The following is a 21,363-nucleotide window of genomic DNA, read 5'->3' as shown; positions in this document are numbered from 1 at the left end:
ACTAAACACTCAAAACCGTATAATTTTTTCATGGGAAGCTGCACAATCTATCTGCATGGAATCAAGACTAAGAGTTTTATTCTTTCCCCCCAAAAAGGCAAGAAAGTGCTGTTTCTGTGGCAGAGGGGAAGTGAGTTTAGTGTAATAGGGTTTGTCAAAACATGTCCTCCCCCCAAAGTCCTGAACCATACGACCAAATAGAAAAATCACTCAAACACATCTCACTCCCTGCGCTATCCCCATTTCCATGCCAGTCCTGTCTGAACAAGTACAGTAAGATAAGTCCACTTTTCCACTGCAGCTCTTTCATTTCTCTCTCTGAGTGTGTTATTGTAAAGACACCCCGTCCTCCTCCTCCCTCCTCATTCACACTCTTCAAATTTAAATTCCATCCATCTTGTCTCCTGTTCCAAGCTGTCAAAACTCAGGAAGAGTCATACCGAAGGCAGCAATTAAGTTGTGACCTGTAAATGAGTGCAACGCTCTCAAACATTTTTTCTGTCTAAACACACAATATGGGCTTGTTCCACTCACTCAGCTGCAAGGAGGAGAATATGTCTGTTTCAAAATGAGGGCTGTTCCTGTCCCATCTGCCAGGTGACAGGAACTGTTTCACCAGGAAGGTGAGTTTCCAAAGCACACACTTCACGTCTGTCTGCTCCTCACAAATCCCTAAAAGATGACGTGCTGGAATAAGAATTCATAAGCACCAGTTTAACTCTCAAAAAATGTGCTGGAAATGTAGAATATGGTGCATATTCATATTCGCTGCAAATAGTCACAATGTTTAGATGCTCACAAATGATATACAAGTTCCATAAGTAGCTTTAACATCCTCATTGGCATTTTCTGGCTTTAATATGTGAGCATTTTAGGATATAACTAAAAACAACCTTTCCCTAATATTCTTCCAATAATTGATACATACTTAAATATGTAAAGACAAGCACCAGACATAACTACGCCATAAATCTTCATAATTTTATTGTCTTTGTTCTCATGATTTTTACAAATATGATACTTCTGCAATTCAACTTTTAACTGTGCAACACAATGGCATGATGGACTGTTGAACCTTGATGTCCCGTGGGACGCCTGTGACTCCAGGGGCTGTGAATCCTGCAGACAGCAAACAAATTGTTTGGAATTTCTTTTTTTGAGTGTTAGAAAACAAAGAGTCATGCTTTTTGAGATTGATCTCAAGTGTTAGGTTTTTCATCATTCATCCATCTCCCTGTCCACAGGATTCACGAGCAGCTTACGCACAGGATTTTTCACGGGGGGGGGGGGGGGGGGGGCAAAGATGACTCCTCGGAGGCGGGGCTTGGAGTAAAGTTGTACAGTCTCTTTGGATGAGGCTGGTGGTACCGGGTCAGAGCTGCGGGGGCTTGCTTGTCTTTTTTTAAGAATGGGTGATGATCTCGCCACAGGTTTTTTTTTCGGGACACCAGTACAGATAAGAACAATGGCATGCAAGACTCACATACAGACCCACTTGTTATTATTTCTTTTCTTTTTTTTTTTTTTTTAATAGAAAATAAAGATTCTGACATAAGTACAAGCACTGAGCCCCCTCGCAAAACACCCAGCATCCAAGCATATCGGAAACAGTCCGGATGCCTGAACTGACGCCGTTTAGAGAATTATCGGGGGGCTTGCAACGGTTAAAACCATTTCAACACAACAGCTGGCTTCTTTTCATATTCAGTAAGTCCCGTTCTGAGGACATAATACATCTCACATTTATATTATTTCTTCTTCTACACCATTCTTTTAAATTTTACTACAAATGCATGTGCTTTTGATTTTAAAATAACTTGGGGAAAACAGAAAAAAAGTAAGAAAAGAAAGATTTGTTGTTCAACGTCAATCCACCCCACTCTGGACAATTTATTGCAAATGAAGTGATGAACCTCTGAAATAGCAACACACACTCCAATATGGCACAAGCATCTCAGAAATGACCTAAATGCATCGTCGTCGTCATCGTCGTGGTTGAATATCAAAAAACCAAACCACACCATATCTAAAAGTATTATGACATTAATCATCAGGTAGAGCAGAAAAGGAAAGGTTGTTTTCTTCTTCCTCGTTGAAACATGCAGTCTCTGCAAGCATCACATGATTCTTGACCCCTTGGTAAAACTCAAAAACAAAATAATAATAATTAAAAAATAACAAACTAAACCCTTCCGTCTCGAGTGCGCACGACCACTGCAAACGATTAGTGCGCCAGTTGAGCTGCGGAGTAAGACTTCAAAATCAAAGTCATTGTGCCGACTGAGGATTTTCTGGCTTTCCTCTTTATTTGTGGGCTCCCCCCCCAAAAAAAATCAATGCACACTGGCCAGCAAAGTGAATAATGTAGTGACTAAACTCGTCCCCTCAAGTTAAACCACGGACTTGCACGCCCCCAAATCATATCAGGTCATTAAACGAACTTTGAAAAGAAAAGAAAAAAATGAATGAATGTAGATTTAAAGCACTCTTGGGGCTTTCAGAAGTCTTGTCAGAACCACGTATCTCTTGCTTTGTGTCAGCTTCAGACGTTTGATGTGCTTATCTTAGTGAATGTCAGCTTTGGCACACTCTCTGCTGAGGTACCTAACTACTACTTTTTCCCTTCAAGGATATTGTTGTTGCATCAAAGTTAATATATATATATATATATAGAGAGGCGTGTTTTTCTCTTAAACATCTCTAGAGTGTTAAGGAAAGACGTTCTTCTCCAGCCCTTCCTCTGAGGCCACAGCGTGGAAACCTGCCGGAAATAAATTCCTTACAGTAGCCCCGACTACCTGCCTACCATTTATCCCACTACAAAATCCAAATAAATATGGTTTAAAATAAGGGCAATTTAGTAAAACAAAAAACAAAACATGAAGCAAAATCAATGAAGTGGCCTCATAATGTAACACAAAACTCTCAAGGTACAATAAATCCGTCACCGTTCCAGTCCTCAGTCAAACAAAGAATCAAAGAAAGAAATATTAAAGGGGAGGATATATCTAGAGTAGTGGTTGTTTTACAATGGCGACTATGTCGGAGAGAGAATGACTCGGCTTCAGTTTGTCGTGTCCCAACTTCTTTGAGAACCGCTCCATCTCCCCCCCGCCTCCCTCTTCTCTCTTCGCCCGGAGGTGATCATACTCCACCTGATCAAGGTCTTTGACCTTAAACCCTTGGCTTCCTCTCCCTTCCCTGCTCCTACCGCTCCTCTCAGACCTGGGGGACAGTTCAGTCGGCGTAGTGCATGATGGACTCGACGTAGTTGCCGGGGAAGAGGCCCGTGGTGCTGTTCATCACGCCCTCGTACCAGCCGTCGTCGTTCTTCTTGATCACGTAGATGATGGCGCCCTCCTGGAACGAAAGCTCGTCCTCTTTGTCGCGCGAGTAGTCATAGATGGCCACCACTGAAGGAGAATGGAGGGAGGAGGTCAAAGGTATGACAAGGTAACACAATATGACAATAAGAATACAGTGCCACAGTGTGTCAAAATTGAGAAAAAGTATGAATTATGCTTAAACTCTCAAATGTTTCTGTAGCGACCCAGTTTTCGGGTGTGCTCGGAAACAAACCTTAGCCTCACTCAGAACTCGCTAATGTCTATTCTAGTGTTTCAGGGAGAATTCGTCCTATATATAAGACAGTGATGGCAGACCTTTCTCCAGGTAGGTGCGTGGGGCCCAAGGTGGGTCCTCCTCGGCGTACGGGTCACTGTACTCCACCACCGCCGACTCCTCTTCGTCCTCGTCGTCCTCGTAGTCATCTGGTGGCGGCGGCGGAGGCGTGGGCTCCTCAAACACCGGCTCGTCAGCAGGTGGAGGCGGGGGCGGCACATCTGAGACTAGAAGTAGTTTTTCAGGCGAGCATGAAGAAGAAGACGAAAAAAAAACAGTTAGAGGAAAGGAAAGAGGCACAAAGGCGACTGCATTTGTCAGCGACACAGACAACGTATTGACGTTCCCATGCAGATAAGAAAGGAACAGAAATGGATGTGCATTGTGGAAGCAAACTGTATAATCTTAGCACTTGACTGATGCTGAACTCTAAGAACACTACGTCCAAATGGAGGATGGTGTGACAAAGAGTGCACACGTTTTATTTCATTTCAAATCCAACGTGCATTTATAGAAATTTAAGAATGATCCGGATGGTTGGGATTGTTGAGAGAAAACAAAAAAAAGAGAATGCCCTTAAATTACACACAAAAATCATCATGCTTATGAACAAACACAAAACGTGCCTTATTATTCATATCATGCGTCAGTTTGTTTGTTTTTACAAACACATGCTTTTAACAAGCAGTCAACCACCAACGTTAGCCACCAAAGGGATTATCTGAAATTACACCACTCCTGTTCAAGATTACTGAACAAGTAACAAGTAAAATAGGTTGTGTAAAAGTTTTAAATACATTTTTTTTTAAAGCTGAATGCAGTGACAGCTGATCCAGCTGGTCCGAGCTGATTGTTGGTGATCGATCGCTCGTTTAACCCAGAGAGGACGGATCTCTGCTGGGGATGGGGAACTCATGCAGAGTGAGCGAGGAGCTAAGAGCCACTTACTAGTCTCCTGAACTCGGGCCACAAAGCCCATCAGAGGAAGCTGAGGGGTGATCTGCATGGACGGGGGAGGGGGCGCTAGCGGGCCTGCTAACGCTGGACAAAAATCAATGCACAGAGGCGGAGGAGGACGGGACCAGAGAAAGTCGGGCACAGGTATAAGAACAGCAAAGAGATGAGAAAATGAGGTTAGAACAAACATGATAAGCACAGAGGGGAGTTCACAGAACAGATATAAGACCATAGAATGGAGACACAAACAGAGATTTTTAACAAAGCACCGACCTAAGAAGTCCTTAAATATAAAAAAATCTCGCCACCTGTGGCGACAGGTATACACAGCATTTGATGATTTACTTAGATAAGCAAAGTTACTGCCAAATAGTTTTCTGTCTATCAACTTATCAACAAATCATCATATAAAATATGTATAGAATGAATAGAATGGTCTGCTTTATTCTTATGTTTGCTTCGTCTGTCTTGTCTTCGATAGGTTTCAATAATTTTTAGACAAGATTATTAATCAATCAATGAATTAATTATAAAAATAGTCCTTAGTTGAAGGCTCAAATTATTTTTAAGAACATACCGTGCAACTACTTTTAATGCAAATTGACATATGAGCTTTAATACACATTTGTGTGACAGAAGAAGAACAAAAGTTCAAGAAAGAAACAGAGGTTAAAACATTGCAGAGCGCTGTGAAGAGAGGGAGCTGGTGAAGAGGTATAGTCTAGTGAAGGTTATCAGTGATCTGATTAGAAACGACAATGACCACAAAACCAGACAGAGCTTTTCATAAAAGATGAAGATATGAGACAGCGGATCTGCTCCCTCTGAAATCTGAAGGTTTGGTGAGAAGCTGGACTCCTGAGACAGTGGATTTAAATGACTGACGGTAAACAGACGATGAAAAAAACTCAGGAACTCCTATGCTGGCATTCATCTGAGCACAATCCATCAGTGAGATATCTGGTTGTATTCTAATTGAAAAACTTTCCTTAAGAGTAAATTAACTTACTTTTAATGTGTAAATAATTGTAGCTGTTGTCTTTTCATGCGCATACCTTGGCTCTGGGCGAAGTGTGGTCCACCGTTGAGCTGGTTCTGTGCCTGGCTAGGCTGACCGGTGACAGACGAGGGGCGGCGGTACGGCAGGGAGCCTCCCGCCGGCGGGTTCTGTGGCGGCTGCGCCGGGCGGTTCATGCTGTAGAACTGAGGAGCACCTGAGGGGAGACGACACCAGGGGGAGGCAAAGAGTCAGTCAGCAAGAGAAGGGAGCAGGGCGGTCTTTGTTTTTCTTTTACATCAATTGCTTACTTTTACTTTAATTTTGAACGACTACAAATGTGGGAAAAGATTTTGCTTTTGAACAGCAGCACAGCACATTTACTGAAAGTTACAATACCAGCAGCCACAAAACTTCACACAAAGAAAAGGCAAACATATATGCACACAAAATGAAGAAATCACCGTGAAAGCCTTTCACCGTACAGCTCATGCGTCACAGATCGGAACATGATCATCGTCACAGACACAGGCGGCTGATGAGATGCTGTGAAGGATGAAGAGCGGAGAATCCAGCAGCACATAAACAGGACTGCCTAATCCAGACGTTTTAATTTATTAATGCTCTACAGGGGGATTGTTTGTATAATTTTTGTTCAGGGTAGGTGACACAATGAGAAGTGCTGCTGAGGATTTTCAAAGACTGCAATATGGACTTAGAATATCTGTGGCAAATGTCATATTTTCAAATCATTTTATCTTCTATCAGTCATTTTTCAAACTCCAATTATTCTCTGGTGCGTTTTGAAAAAAATATATATTCTCAGCCTTCATTTGTTTTATATCATTAGAAACTGAAAAGTTTTGGTGTTTGGGAAATTATGATGAGTATTGTTTTATTTCAGACAAATACCATTGTGTTTGTTCAACCCAATCACCAAAGACCTAGACATGATTTGATATTCAGCATTTAGACTTGACTAGATCTAAAGCTTTTCTTGGAAGTCAAGCTCATCTGTCAAACCTTAAAAAAGAGCCCTTAGAAATAACGAGGATAATTATTAATCATATCAGAGCCGCTTTAATCAATGGGCGTTGCAAGCCATCAGGCGATACCACTGAATATCCTGGGTGATGACACACCACTGGCGGAACACGAATGTGTCTGGTGGTGGTACGATGCATGTCAAGGGGAGGCAGGATGGAGGGTGAGCAGGCGAGTGGGCGAGCTTCTCTCGACGCGTGTCACTCACCTTGTGCGGGATTGCCGTAAGCAGAGGGGGCTGTGCCAGTGGGGGCCGCAGAGGCGGGGAGCTGGGGAGGGGGTGGGGGTATGGGTGGGATCTCTACAGAGGGGTTGGGGGCCTGTGGGGGGCTGTCTAGGACACAGGTGGGTGGCCCAGGGGTGGTGGCGGAGTTGGAGGTGTTGGGGGGAGGTTTTGCTGAGTTGGATGGGGCTGGGGCTGAACCTGAGGGGTCGGAGGCCAGGGAGTTGAAGGGGTAAAGAAAAGAAAAGAAAGAAAATATGGAAGGAGAGAAAAGATTGGTGAGGGAGGTCAAGATAAGAGTGAGAAGGGAGGAAAGGCTTGCAGTAGATCGAGGGTTTCACACATTCACACTTCATTTAGAAACAATCAATGTCAGACCCAGAGCATGTAGAACTCATCGATGTCGCGCGAGAATTAGTCAAGTTAGTCAGTTTTAGGGCACTCATTTGTCCTGTGGTTGTCTGCTCGGAGAGGAAGGAGGAAGCAGGCGTTACCTGGGAAGGCAGTGGGCGGGGCCGGGGTCGGCACGGCAATGGGTAGGCCCACGCTGCCGCTGCCGCTGTTCTCTCGGCTGCTGCTGCGACTGCTGCTTGGGTGGCTCCCTCCGCTGCTCCCACTGCTGGTGGCAGGGGCGGCAAAACAAGTCAAGCCACAAACACTCAGATGCGCACACAGTCACGCAATCACTCATTAGTAGAAGCTGCACCTGTGGCGGAACTCTTCTTTATATTAAGGCCCTTGATTTCGAAAATCTGTATATGTAATTAAAAGCAACCTCAGATACTTCACTCAGGAACTGCATTAAGGCAGCGGGGAAACTCAGGGAAATACTTTTTCCTATGACATGGCATGCAAAATGAATAGCATTGCACTCACACAACTGTTGAAACAGAAATAGTTGTGTACAGAATGAAAAAGAAATTGAAGAGAAGTAGACTTTGAGTCACTTGCGTTGTTTTTCCTCAACTGTCGCTCAGTCATCTCCCTGTTTGCTGGTGCCATTCTAACATTGATACTAGTGGGCAAGACCCTTTTTAACTGTGTGAATAAAGCTGTATAGAAAAAAAGTGCCAGTTACAATGTTTGTGTTTAATGAATCTGTTATGTCAAACACTGCAAACTCAATAGTTCCAGGGTCGTCACAAAGAGAAGGGACTTTTCGGCATCAATAACAATATGGCAGGAAAACATAATTTATGCAGGTAAGATTCCTGGGCCCCTGAGGAAATGTTCTGTAGGAGAAACAGGCTAAATTATTAGAGAAACTTAATGTAGCAAAATTTTATATTATTACACCATATCAGTGTCAATCATCTATTTTATCCTGCTTCATAATCCAGTTGCGACCAGCCTAGAATGACTCACACTGTGTGGCATTGTGTTTCTTGGCTTCTCAAGAAATCAGATTAATAATGTGGCAGTGGCACCCTTGTGATCATTGATGTGTTAGTGTGAGCTGTGATGCCTGCGAAATGACTGTCACAGTGATTTTTTTTAAAAAGCAGCAAGAAGCCTCACCAAGGACACATGACACGGGTGACGCAGTAAGACAAAGACAAAGACATGACACATTATAAAGCAGGAAGCATCAAGACACATGGGGCAGACTTTTCAGAAGAGCGCGCATTGCAGGGAGATGAGGAGAATGAGCTGTGGATGGATCGGTGCAGATTAAGACTCGTGCTGACAGGAGAGTCAGGGAAAGTTGTTCTTGTTTTTGGACTGGGAATATTGAAAATATTTGGCCGACAGATGGGGGCGCAATTGCGAAACTTTGCATTTTGCCTTTACTTCTCTCACAGCAGACCGGGCGGAAATCTATGAATATTTCTCCGTGTTTGAGATGAAAGAGTCTCGTCTTGGGAGACAAGCTGACACTGGGTTGATGGAACTGTGGGGGGGCTTTTTGAATTTCTCCTACTACCTGTGTCCAGCCGTGCTAAATAAAGCTCTCAGTCTCTACCTCGTCCTAATTCCTTTCTCCTTAGCTGAGCAACAAGTAGAGCTTCAAGGCGAGGGGTTTCAAAATTAAGTGTTAATCTGAGCTTTCCCTTGAAACCGACGCTCATAAATACAGTCAAACTTGTGAGTTTCGGCAGGAAAAAAGAAAGAAAGAAGGGAGTAAAAGTGATTACACTTTCCATAATGAGTTACTTCAGAAGGGAATAGGAGGGGGAAGGATGTTCAGATGCTGGCTCGCACTTTTAAGTAAGGGAGAGGAGAAGAAGAAAGGGGTAGAAGGTGGAGGAAAAAGGGGGCTTGTTTCAGAAGTGTAGAGAGGCATGCTGGGAAGGGGGAGGGGGTACCTGTACGTGCGGTTCCTCTGATTAACGGATGCAGTGCGTGCGGGGCTCTGCTGGGGGTGCGCCATGTTGCGCGTCGGGCTTGAGACGTAGTCGTTAGGGACAACGGGTGGACGCACCGGCTCAAGTGTCCTATAGGGGGAGTGGCGCCTGCGAGAGGGTCAGGAGGACAGGAGTCGAGGGGGGGGGGGGGGCATCCACAGAGAAGTGTAGGGGAGGGGGAGGGGGAGGAGAGCAAGAAACAAAACAAGTGCAAACTTAAAAAAGGGGCATGACAGGTGGTGAACAGCGGGGTTGGCTGGGGGGTCCACAGATGTCGGGCAAAAGAGCAGAGGCGAAGTCGTGGGCGAAATCGACATCGCTGCTGTTGCAACTGGCTTTCTGAACGTCAAAAAGGTATTTCAAGATATCAAAACAATGGAGGCCGTACACATCACTTGATATGGTATTGGCCTTAAGTAATAAAAAAGGGTATCAGACATATTCTGAACCAGAAAACTGCTAAATAATTTAATAAAAACGTGAAAATTGTTGTTTAAGCCAAAGGGAAAAAGAAAAACATCTCCCTGAGACTTATTGATCTGGGCCTGAGAAGATGCACTGAGATGTAAATTTCCCAGTCGACACAGTGGGGTGACCCATCTCTGAGCACTGTTGCTATGGCAAAACGTTGCTATGAGGAATATGGGGCAGCCAAGGAGTGGGCGGACTGGGTCAAAAGACACACAACTGAAAGTAAACTTGGAAGGGAAAAAAACAAAGAAGAGGAAGTTGAATAACAAAAGAGAAACCATAAATTAAAATCACTGATAAATGTCGGTCTGTAGCCACAAGCTGCGGCAGAAGGTGCATCATGGGAGCGCTGGAGCTGTGGTTGATCGGCATGCGTCTCGAAGGGACAGAGAAACACACTCACATTGACACACACACCTCAGAGGGTCAATATGAAGGGATGGACACAATCACAAACTCAAGAGACAGACAATGCTGGAGGTTATGGAGAGGGGCGGACATAACACACACCTACACACACACACGAACATTCATTTCCCAGCATACACAGAGAAACACAAACAGCATTTGATGCCCAGGAAGGTCCCAATGGTAACAAGAAGACAACATGAGTGTGCTGCACTAGCGGAGTTCCTGTGGGATAAGAAACACCTCCAACAGTCAAGACAGAACAGGAAAAAAAACACAACAAATACCTCTGACAGAGAAATTATAAAAAACAGTAACAGTCTGTCCCATAACGTCTGACTATAAATGTTGACGAGGAGTGAAAGACACAGTGGACTGGAGACTTAAGACCTCCACCAAAGCCGCAAGCGAGTTCACTCGGCTTCTTGACAGACACAAGTCTGCCTCCTTACATCCATCTGAACTCACATTAAGGCGCTAGCGCAGTTTACATACCCAAGGGTCCCTTTGCCTGACATGGGCGGGCTGGGGGGCTTCTGTGTGGGGGGGTTGGTGCGAGGGAGTCCGCCTCCACCGGCTTTCATGCTCTGAGCGCTGGCCTTTGGGCGGGAGGACATGGATGGGAATATTTGTTAGTTAACCACAGTAGATGTAAGAAATAGAATAAAAAACATAAAAACCTTCCCAGCAGTAATCATCCTTTAAAGGAATAGTTCCTATTTTGAGAATTATGCTGCCGTACTACCGCCAAGCTAGATGAGAACATCAATGCTCCTCGCACATCTGTCGGTTTAATATGAATATTGATATTCTCATCCAACTTGTGACAAGTACACAAGGGTATATCTTTAAATGTTAAAACAGAAAAATAATGCTCCCACAGCAATCAAAAAACAAACAAAAAACAAACCCAACTCATTCAGAAAAAAACAAAATCACCTCGCTGGTTTGGGGCTCTTACTTTGAAAGTCTTACCTTAAACCTTTGCAACCACTATGGTTGAATATAAATGTAAAATTAGGCAAGCAGAAAGAGGGGAAAGAGAAGACAGCAGATGATTAGTGTGTGAAGGAGGAGAGAAAAACAGCAACAACAATTATTCATGCATGTGGCACACAGAGCTAAGGGTTAATATTGGAGGAATTTGTTCTTTGAGACATTTTGGAAACAAAAGACAGTGGGATACTAGCTTTCGAAAAATCAGCTCCTTGCACCTTTTTTATTATAGCCCATCTTTATTGGACAGGAACCCGTTAGCAGCCGCAGGCAACAGATTTACAACAACAGAAGCTATATTTAGTAGAATGTGTGTCTTGGGTGACATTTCCCATCCCGGATGAAAGGCCTGGGTCATTGATTTCTTCCTGCGTTACTCGTCACTGAAACCCAGGTAGTGATTGTTTGACCTCTAAAAGTCCTTTCCGTCAGATTGTCTGCAGTGAACAGCCCACATTAATCCCATAACAGGAACACAATCCTCAATCTGAATTCCACACATTCTTTCAGCCTCGACTCCAGACTGTATTCTGAACATTTTTTTAGGTCTCATTAAAATGTAAAAAGTCACATTACTCCTCCAGTAGCAGCGGTTCCCACACTCTGCTGCATGTGAACCCTTAATATGAAGTTCTTAATATGAAGTATAATTGATTCCTGCTTCTTAGATTATTCATTAGTCATTTTTCAATCCCTAAAGATGTAAAGATCCACAGTAATTTATATATAAATAAATGAAAAAAGATAGAATGGCTTAAGATTTTATGTTTTTGTTGTTGTTGTAAACTTTGCAAATTCCTATCCCTTAAATCATCGCAAAGACTAAGAACCAACTTTCCAAACTGGCTTGTAGTTGATGCATTTTCTATTTTTCACTAGTGCCCAAATTTACTCCTCTGTGATTTTTCCAACCAACCCTGTTTCACTTTAATTAACATCACTAAAAGCTAAAAGAAGCGAGTCTTCTACACAATTAAGTCTACTTGATAAGAGTGAGGTAAAAAAGAAGAAGAAGGAGAAAATGGCCACCTTGACTCCGTGGCCCATGTCGTCTAACATGCTGTAGTCGATGGGCTTGCGGATGTAGCGCACGGGCCTCTCGGGATTGGCTGGGGCAATGATCTTGTGCGTGCGGGATGTGTTCTTGTTGGTGGTGAGGATACCGATCTCTCGCCGGGCCACCTTCTCTTTGTGGATGTCCACCGTCTGAGGTCATAGAACGATAAAAGAGCAACAGATTGTCTTTAATTTTCACATCTGTTGTTAGTTTCTATATCACGCATCAGCAATTATCTCGTCAATTAAAACATATGCTGTTTTGTTTGTTGATTGTCACTATATTTGACTAAAACGGATACACATTTTCCACTTAATCAAAAGACTAAGTCTTGATCAAAATTTGGTGACAAGATTAACACGGACATTGAGCAGGCATGTCAGAAAGGTGTGGTACTGTAACACAGGTTCTCCACCTGTGAGATGTGGTTGATGGACGACTCCATGCGGCGGAGCTGCGACGCCTGGATGTCCAGCATCTGCAGGACATTGTTGGCCAGCGTGTTGATCAGGTAGGCTACGCTGGCCAGAGACTGGGTGGTGTAGTTCTTGGTCTCCTCCAGCGCCCTCTGTTTGTCTGGAGACTGAATGAGAAGAGAATAGTACAGGTTAAACTTATATATTTTGTTTGTTTCAACAAAAAAGACTACAGGTGGAAAGTCCTCACGAATGACAAGCTGACGTTTTAGTTAAATGATTAATCAGTTATCAAAATAGCAGCAGATTATTTTTGTCAACCCATTAGTCAACTCATGATAAGAAATTTCACATTGAGCCTTATGCAGAGTCTCAATATTTACCGTGACAGATTACCTCAGTGTGTGGAGGTTGCCCTTTAAGACACAGTTGAAACACATGCTAATATTTGACACTGTCGCTAAACTAAATCTCAGCATCTGCAACACTGCCAACATTCTTTTTTTCATATTTTGAAACTATAGGCTGTAATCGATAATAATAATAATAATAAATTTCATTTATAGAGCACTTTTCATTGCTAAAAGCAACCTCAAAGTACTACTGAGTAGAAACAAGAAAAAATAAGTTTTAAATAGAAAAAAAACATCGGTGGAAGAAAAAGTACAAAAATTTGGGGGAATGCTTGTTTAAAAAGACCTTCTTAAAAAAGAGAGTGCTTTGTGGAGCCCTTAGGTGGTCTGGAAGGGAATTCCACAGGCGAGGAGCGGCTGAGCCTGGTCCTGGAGGGGTGAAGGGTGAAGGTTTGGTTTTCGGAGCAGAGGTTGGGTGAGGTGGTTTGTGGTGAGACTAGATCTTTCAGGTAGGGAAGGGCATTGCCATGGATGCACTGATAGGTGAGTAGGGAGATTTTGTAATCAATCCTGAAAGAGATAGGAAGCCAGTGGAGTGAGTGAAGGACAGGTATGATGTGGTCATATTTTTGTATCCTCATCAGGATCCTAGCGGCGCTGTTTTGGACGTATTGAAGCTTTTGAATGCTCTTGTCAGGAGTCCCGATGAGGAGAGTGTTGCAGTAGTCCAGCCTTGAGGAGACAAAGGCGTTGACAAGGTTTTGGCATCTGACAGACAGTGTGTGGGACGGAGTTTGGCAATGTTCCTGAGGTGATAGGAGGTCTTGCACAGATTTTTAATGTGGGTGTCAAATCTAAGAGGGTCAAATCTTACACCCAGGTTGGTGACTGTTGATGACAGGGGTATATTTTGACCAGAGAAGGTGATTTGGGTTAAGGGGATGACAGGACCTGGTGTGGTGTGCCAACTAATGTTTTGGAACTATTTAGCTGTGGGAAGTTTTCTGTCATCCACTCCTTCATCCGCGCAAGGCATGAGCTCAGTGATGATGATGACCATGACAGATGCAGATGATGTGTGAAAGTATGTGCTGTGGATCCTAAGGTGTGGCAACAATCGCTCCAGGGTGTCGGGTCAGGACACTAGAGTTGTGTTCAGGTGAGAGTGCAGACGAAAGATGGAGGCGAAAGCAGTTGTAGAGTTCAGACTATTTATATAGATGCAGTCCAGCATGCCAAATACAAGGTCATCACATTTTCAGGTACAATCCAAAGGAAGGGGGGCTCAAAGTCCAGGTATAATCCAAAGGAAGGGAGTCTTGATGTTCTAACTAACCAGAGGATTCACCACCTATTTATACACAATGAGATCCTTTGATCTTAGGAGTGGGTTTGTTCTAGATAACAGGAGGGTACATGACGCTGATCCTTTGATCTTAGGCGTGAGTCTGTTCTAGATTTCAGGAGGGTACATGACTTTGATCCTTAGATCTTAGGCGTGGGTCTGTTCTAGATCACAGGAGGGTACATGAATTTGATCCTTACATCAATGGGATTGCTACCTAAAGACTATAGAGAACAGGAGTGAACGCTCATAAAAACAAAACTCTGAGAAGTAAATGCATAACTCTGAAAAAATCTCCATCTGAGCATGTTAAATGAGAGTCAGCTCTGCTTGGCGGAAGTCTTCGGCATCAGGTTTGGATGTACTGCTAGCCGCCTCGTGCAGGAGCCGCGTGGTAGCATCCAAGAGTTCCTGGTAGGTGCTGAACTGTTGGATATCGGGCACTGCGGGACCAGCTGCTCCTGAAGTCAGTCCACAGAATACCGTTTTCCTCAGTTCCTCTGCTTCCTCTGGGAGTTTCCCCTCTGGTGCCTTTGGCCAATGGTTGGCTGGCAGGCTCTTGAGATGACGGTACCTTTCCTTGAGGGACTTGGATGGGTAGGTTTGGCGGGCGAGGCCGAGTTCCTTTGCAGTGAAGGCCCGGTGGATCTGGAAGGAGTTGCCGGGCTGTGATGCGGGTGCTACAGAGAATGATACTGTGGCTCCATGGATGTTGCAGACGTCCTTCCGCACTGTACGGAGTGTCAGGGTTCTCAGCTTCTCCGTCAAGGTCAAGGAGGTCAGCTGCTTCCTTTAGAAGTATGGTGCGCTCTGAACCGTCATCCAGTATGGCATAGGTCTGGAGCACCTTCTTGCTGCTCCGGATGATGACCCCGCACAACTTCAGTAGCACCTGGCTGTGGCTTGTCGGCCGGTTCAGGTACAGGGTTTCGGAAATGGTGCTCACCAGGCAGTTGCTTCGTTCTGGCGATCTAGACATGCCAGGTACAACTGTGCCAGGCCTATTGTTGACCTTGTGAAGAAAGAACGTCAAGGTGCTTTCGGTCACACTGTTTGCAGTTGCACTTTGCTGATTGGTGATTCCGGCCACATCTCCAACATCTCTTGCTTGCTTTGATCCACTCTGTTTGGCTAGGGGACTCCTTGGGGCGGTGTTTCTTCTTAGTGTAAGCGCATCTTCCTGTTATGTCCTCCGGAATGTACTCCACTAAGTCTGAGAAGCGCTTTGCTTCCTCTGGTCCTCTGCTAAGCCGTTGATGAGAGCTCTTTTCCCGACGACGGTCACCGCTGTGGCGACGATGACCTGTGTCGTGTTGGTGGTGAGCTTCGTCATCAGGCTGGTGGAGGACAGGTGATTGATCATTGACCTCCTCTTGGTCTATCTGGTCCACTTCGCTGGGACCTTGCGACACAGGGGAGATTCTGTCTGGTGTCTGAGGGGAGGTATCTTCAAAGCTAGCGGAGGATTCCGCTGCACCGTCCTCGCCTGAATTGGGTTCCCTTGGGTCCTCTTGGTCACACCTTGTAGGGGTGGAGACTCGTGACCATGCGACCAGCTCCGATGTTGTAGTTGTCCCGCGCCCCTGATGCTTGGGACGTTGCTTTACATGTGCCGTAAGGCAAGCGACCATCTTCGAGAGATCTCGAAGTTGGAGCATGTCTTCTCGCTGTCGACGATCTCTCTTGTCTCTGTTGTCGTCAGCGGGGGCGGCCTTTTGGAGTTGCTTGCCAAGAGACTTGCTGGGGATGGGAGGGTAGTTGACCTCATAGTCCTGAGGCTTTGCCGGTCGTTGCTTGACTCGGCGTGGACGCTCATCGCTCCGGTCTCATTCTCTCTCATATGCTCTGGACATCTTGGGCTGGAGCAGTTGCTAGGATCCAGCTCGAAGGACCAAATTGTGTGAAAGTATGTGTTGTGGATCCTAAGGTGTGGCAACAATCGCTCCAGGGTGTCGGGTAAGGACACTAGAGTTGTGTTCAGGTGAGAGTGCAGACGGATGCAGAGAAGATGGAGGTGGAACCAGTTGTAGGGTTCAGACTATTTATCTAGATGCAGTCCAGCATGCCAAATACAAGGTCATCACATTTTCAGGTACAATCAGAAGGAAGAGGGCTCAAAGTCCAGGTATAATCCGAAGGAAGGGAGTCTTAATGTTCTAACTAACTGAAGAGGATTCACCGCCTATTTATACACGATGAGATCCTTTGATCTTAGGAGTGGGTTTGTTCTAGATAACAGGAGGGTACATGACTTTGATCCTTTGATCTTAGGCGGGGGTCTGTTCTAGATCACAGGAGGGTAAATGACTTACATCGATGATCCTTACATCGACGGGATTGCTACTTAACGACTATAGAGAACAGGAGTGAACGCTCATAAACACAACTCTGACAAGTAAATGCATAACTCGGAAATACTATTACATCTAAAGAACAGAACAGTACATAGTGGCATAGCCTTTTTTATAGATGAGATAGGGTCGGTTTTTATGTAGAGCTGTGTGTCATCAGCGTATCAATGGAATGATATTCCATGCTGGCTGATGATGCGGCCAAGGGGTAGAGTGTAGAGGGTGAACAGTGGGGCCGAGAACCGACCCTTGGGGGACTCCACAAGTGACAGTGAGTGTTTGCGATTTTGCTCCTCCCAAGGAGACCTATTCTGTTCTTCCAGACAGGTAGGACTGGAACCAGCTCAGAGCGGAGACAGAGAGTCCGATGGTGTGTTGGAGGCGCTTAAGGAGGATGTTATAATCAACCGTGTCGAAAGCTGCAGACAGATCCAGAAGGATGAGGAGCGATGGTGATCCAGTATCAGCCGCCATCAGCAGGTCGTTTGTGACCCTGACCGGGGATGCTTCGGTGCTGTGGGCGGAACGGAAGCCAGACTAGAACTTCTCAAATAGGGAGTGAGAATTTAGGTGGTCCTGAAGATGTGCGGCAACTACTTTTTCCAGCACTTTGGATAGAAATGGGCCGCTGGAAATGGGCCTGTAGTTGGCGAGGATTTTTGGGTCTAAGGTGGTTTTTTTGAGGAGGGGTGTGATGTAAGCAGTTTTGAGATCAGATGTAATGTATCCAGCCTGGAGTGAGTGGTTGATGATTTGGGTGATTAGGGGACTTAGAGCGCAGATGTTGGATTTTACCAGGGTTGTAGGAAAAGGGTCCGGGGTACAGGTGGAGGGTTTCATAATGCGAATGATGTCCTCAATCTCTCGATGAGAGATCTTGGGGAAGCAGCAGAGAGGCTGAAAAAACTCAGGAAGTGGGTCGGGAGTAGGGACTGACAGAGCAGGAGAGCTGGAGAGAAGAGAGCGGATGGTGTCGACTTTTTTCCTGAAGAAGATGATGAGAGTTATATGCTAAACAACAACAACGCTTAATAGTATCCTATAATAATATCCTCACTGTAGATCAATCACAAAAAGGAACAGTCCCAGTGCAAAGACTGTCCCAAAGCCAGGAACTAACATTATAGTGAAATTAGAAAAAAAAAGGTAATGACCAGGATGTGAGTAGCAGGTAATGCAGCTGCAGCTAGAGCAAAAGTCACCAAAACAAGAGTCTTGTATTACAGCTGGTCGGGCTTTGGGCCCAGCGTGGGCACATCGGCGGGAACATCAAAGGGCAGATGGATGGATGATACTAACTATCAAAAATGTAGTCAAATGTCATTTTTTTTTAAAAGAAATACCACTAAATTGTCCTCGCTTCTGAAATGCATGGATTTTTTAATCAGACGAGCAGAGGAATCCGAAGATTTAGGAAACGGGAAGGAAGGAAAAGGAGAGAGAGGTCGTATTTCAGCATTTTCTGACATTTACAGTAGTTCCGTCTTTTCAAATGTGAGGATTTGCTGCTCTGCCTCGTCTTATATTTTAATAAATCAAATAGGTAAGTAAACATACCCTGGGACATCACAGCCTTTGAGTTATGACTGGATATTGACAGATTGATATAATTATATTTTTTGCAACTAAAAAAAACACAGCTGCGAAAATCCAGGGCTTCCCATAAATGTCTCTGCATTTCTGTTAATGCCACAAAGATATAACCCCTCGAATGGCTGTCGAGTGCAACCCCATTATTACCATTAAGTTGCAAACAGATTAGGAATAAACCCTGATCTGATAATTTTATTACTTAAAATGAGAGAACATAACGAGAGCTGCCGCACAATAGAGCGAAAAAGCAGGGGTGTACTGTCCACACCAGCCGCATCCTCGGGGGTAACATGTCCCTTCCCTTTTATGAGAAACCGACAGTGCTTGTGATGCAAGATACATGTCTGAGGGGGGGGGGGGGGTCGCAAAGTGCAATCCAATTTAACAAATCATCGGCAAGTCTGCAAACACAGGAGCACGGAGGTTGGGGCAATGCCTCAAAGTATGAGGGGCAATCAGAACATTTGGCAATAAGTCAGGATCGGAGCTGCGAAGGGAGACATTTTTGATTCATCTATTTCTGGTTGACTTTGTCGGAAAACATGATGGGTACCGTCATCTGCATGTGAACCATTTCCCTCTTTCTGAGTCCACAATTTACTCTTTTTCCCCCCTTAAGTAGTCAAATGTAATGAACAGGTATTCAACAGCTAAAGCGACTAAACGCTTATAATTCGTTTCAAACTGCTTCACCTTTTCTTGGAAATATCCAAAGTAATTACCATCTACATGGTGCATCATTCTGTGCAGAAATTATGAGGCCAATTTAGAGGAGATTTGATGGAAGATAAGGGACAGGTTATATTATTTATTTCTTTAAATGTGACTGTTAAATCCTAATGTCACAAAAAACACCTGAAATGCAATTATTCACATCAAGAGCATAGTGACCTAACATCCTGTACTTAATGTAAATCCCCTTAATGCATTTGTGACAATGGGCTAAATTAATGAACTACACTTGATTTCCCTTGCCTAAAAAAAATTAAGTTCTCACACCTGCACCATGTGAATTAGAGGTGTTGCAAAAGTACATAGGACAGAACATTCTACAAGTACAAGTTCAACAAGTGTCCATCCCTCAAATGATTAATGGTGCAGCACTGTGAGGCAGATGGGGCAGGGCGAGCATGTGAGCTCAGGTGGAGAGATCAAGTGTCCCACTAAACAGCCCTCCGATGAATACTACTGTCTGTCTCATCTGATCGTGCAAACACCAATCGGAGAGCTGCTGGGTAAAGCTTGCAGGGTGAGAAGGAGCCGGGGCAACCTGCCAGACAGCAAGTTGCCCACATCCACGAGCCTCCTCCTCCTCCTCCAACCTGTCAGACCTGATCAGTCCTGTTCATCAAGCACGTCACATTTCCCCACAACACCATGTCAAAAAAAACCTCCACTCGATAACACCGTCGTGCCACATTTCCCATCCATCAAAGCAGGACTGAAAGTCTGCGATGAGAGGAAGCTCAGGTAACTTAAGACTGCTGGAAAAGTGACAGCACACCTGCAGCATAGGATCGCACACCTAACCCTTCACCTGGGCATGTTCACCTGCATCGTTTCATACGAATATATATGTGGCTGCAGCACTAAAGGGTCCAGCATCATAAATCAGTGGTATATACATCTCCTGTCAACCGAAGCTCATTGGAGAATTTAATCCGCTCGATGTCTACGTCTCTTACATGTCGTCAGACCCACTGTGCCCGATCAGATGTTCGCTGTGGTCTTTGGTTTGATCGATCTTACATAAAAATTGATTTTTACGGTGCCTGTTTGGTTATTCAGAACCGTGGGTGATGTCCGAGCAGCTGGCTAGCATTGCTACCAGGCTACCTGGCTTAGCCCGCCGTGGATGTACAAGTCAGTCACACACACACACACACACACACACACACACACAAAACATTATGCCGATGGGAATACACACGCAGCGCGAGGCTGGTGCCTCTGGGCGTGGACGCCGCTCGGTGGGCGACGACACGGGTGTTTGTTTGTGAGGGGGAAAAAAATGCCCTGACAGCAGCTTGTGTTTTGCTGTAGCCGGGGCTAGCTAACCACGTCGGCAGCGTTAGCAACAGCTAGCCGAGCATCAAGTCGCCCAAACCCCCCCCCCCACACACACACACACAAACAAAAACACACCGTCATTTATTCCCCCCGCTCACACCGCTCACAGCCTACCTGGACATAGTTGCTCTCGCAGTACTCCGCGACTCTTTCCAAATTGGTGAAGCTGTCCAGTAGTGCGCTTCGTCCCGCTGGAATCTCCTCTTCCAGAAGCATTTGTAGCTCCGCCATTTTCACATCTTTAGCGGAGCTATGTGTGAGTATGTGTGTGTTAGTGGTGGGGCTCCCTGTCGCCCCCGCGGCCGTGCGTGGTACTGCAGGGGTTCTCCCAGGGGCAGCTGGTGGAGAGCAGGGGTTCCCAAAATTGATAAAGTTTAATCCAGAAATACATAAAACCAAACTCCCCACTGGTTTCTGAGGTTATGTGGTTTGCAAAATGCTCGAGAAATCTGTAATAGTTTTATTCTAGTCCCCAACCTCATCTAATATTCATAATTGTCTTTAATTAGTGTATAATCAGCTTTAAGAATCGTTGTTTTCATTAACTTTGATCAAGTCGTTTACATCTACATCGGCATTTCAATATTAAGTAAATTCCAAATTTTAGGTTTTTCTTTTGTCCATTGATCTAATAATGATTTAAAAAATGTTCACACCACCATCCTCTGTGTTTTCCCTAATACAATTGATAACCGATTTATTTTAGGTAAATTTGTTGGGGGAAGCAGTGATACACAGCAGAAAAGAATGACAAAAAAATCTAAATCATTAATCATGTGTAAGATGTCGGAGGAATGGAACATTTAAATGCCATCTGACTCTATTTAATAGAAAAACACCATCCCATGTCATTGGAAATTCAAGGCAGTTTTTCTAGGATTTTTTTTTTTTTAAAGACGTCTGGGAGCAGAAGTTGTGTCGTGAGTCTCTCATCAGGTACAAATTTGACCTGTGGGCAGACAAGGTAATTATGTGCTTAAGGCTTCAACTGCAAAAGCACCAGAAAAACAACCAGGGGAAAGCAGTGGTGGTGCAACTTGAGTGCAAACCCCCCCCCCCCCCCCCCCCCCCCCACCGCACATGAAAAATAATCCACAAGGTAATGAAAAAGCCTTC

At 44.7% G+C, this 21,363-nt stretch overlaps 1 protein-coding gene across 22 annotated transcripts; it reads right to left on the bottom strand.

Moving 5' to 3' along the window:
* Window positions 1-967: 967 nt before the first annotated feature.
* On the bottom strand, window positions 968-21,308 carry abi2b (abl-interactor 2b). Of its 22 annotated transcripts, none has more exons than XM_035643317.2 (12): window positions 20,362-21,308; window positions 12,535-12,702; window positions 12,092-12,268; window positions 11,042-11,059; window positions 10,562-10,665; window positions 9,149-9,295; window positions 7,337-7,458; window positions 6,828-7,043; window positions 5,634-5,792; window positions 4,570-4,662; window positions 3,663-3,848; window positions 968-3,413 (listed from the first exon to the last, which is right to left on the bottom strand). In XM_035643317.2, the coding sequence occupies exons 1-12, from the start codon at window positions 20,476-20,478 to the stop codon at window positions 3,238-3,240; spliced, it is 1,683 nt and encodes a 560-aa protein (XP_035499210.1). In that variant the 5' UTR covers window positions 20,479-21,308; the 3' UTR covers window positions 968-3,237. The 22 variants fall into 22 exon arrangements, with proteins under 22 accessions (XP_035499210.1, XP_035499128.1, XP_035499864.1 ...); XM_035643235.2 differs by having other exon boundaries at window positions 7,337-7,461; window positions 20,362-21,306; XM_035643971.2 differs by lacking the exon at window positions 20,362-21,308 and adding an exon at window positions 13,235-13,513 and having other exon boundaries at window positions 7,337-7,461.
* Between the last annotated feature and the right edge of the window lie 55 nt (window positions 21,309-21,363).

Source organism: Scophthalmus maximus, chromosome 1 (genome assembly GCF_022379125.1).
Source record: "Scophthalmus maximus strain ysfricsl-2021 chromosome 1, ASM2237912v1, whole genome shotgun sequence".
In the NCBI taxonomy this organism is placed as follows: domain Eukaryota; kingdom Metazoa; phylum Chordata; class Actinopteri; order Pleuronectiformes; family Scophthalmidae; genus Scophthalmus; species Scophthalmus maximus.
The sequence above is the reverse complement of the archived record's forward strand: the minus strand, read 5'-3'. Positions and strand labels throughout refer to the sequence as shown.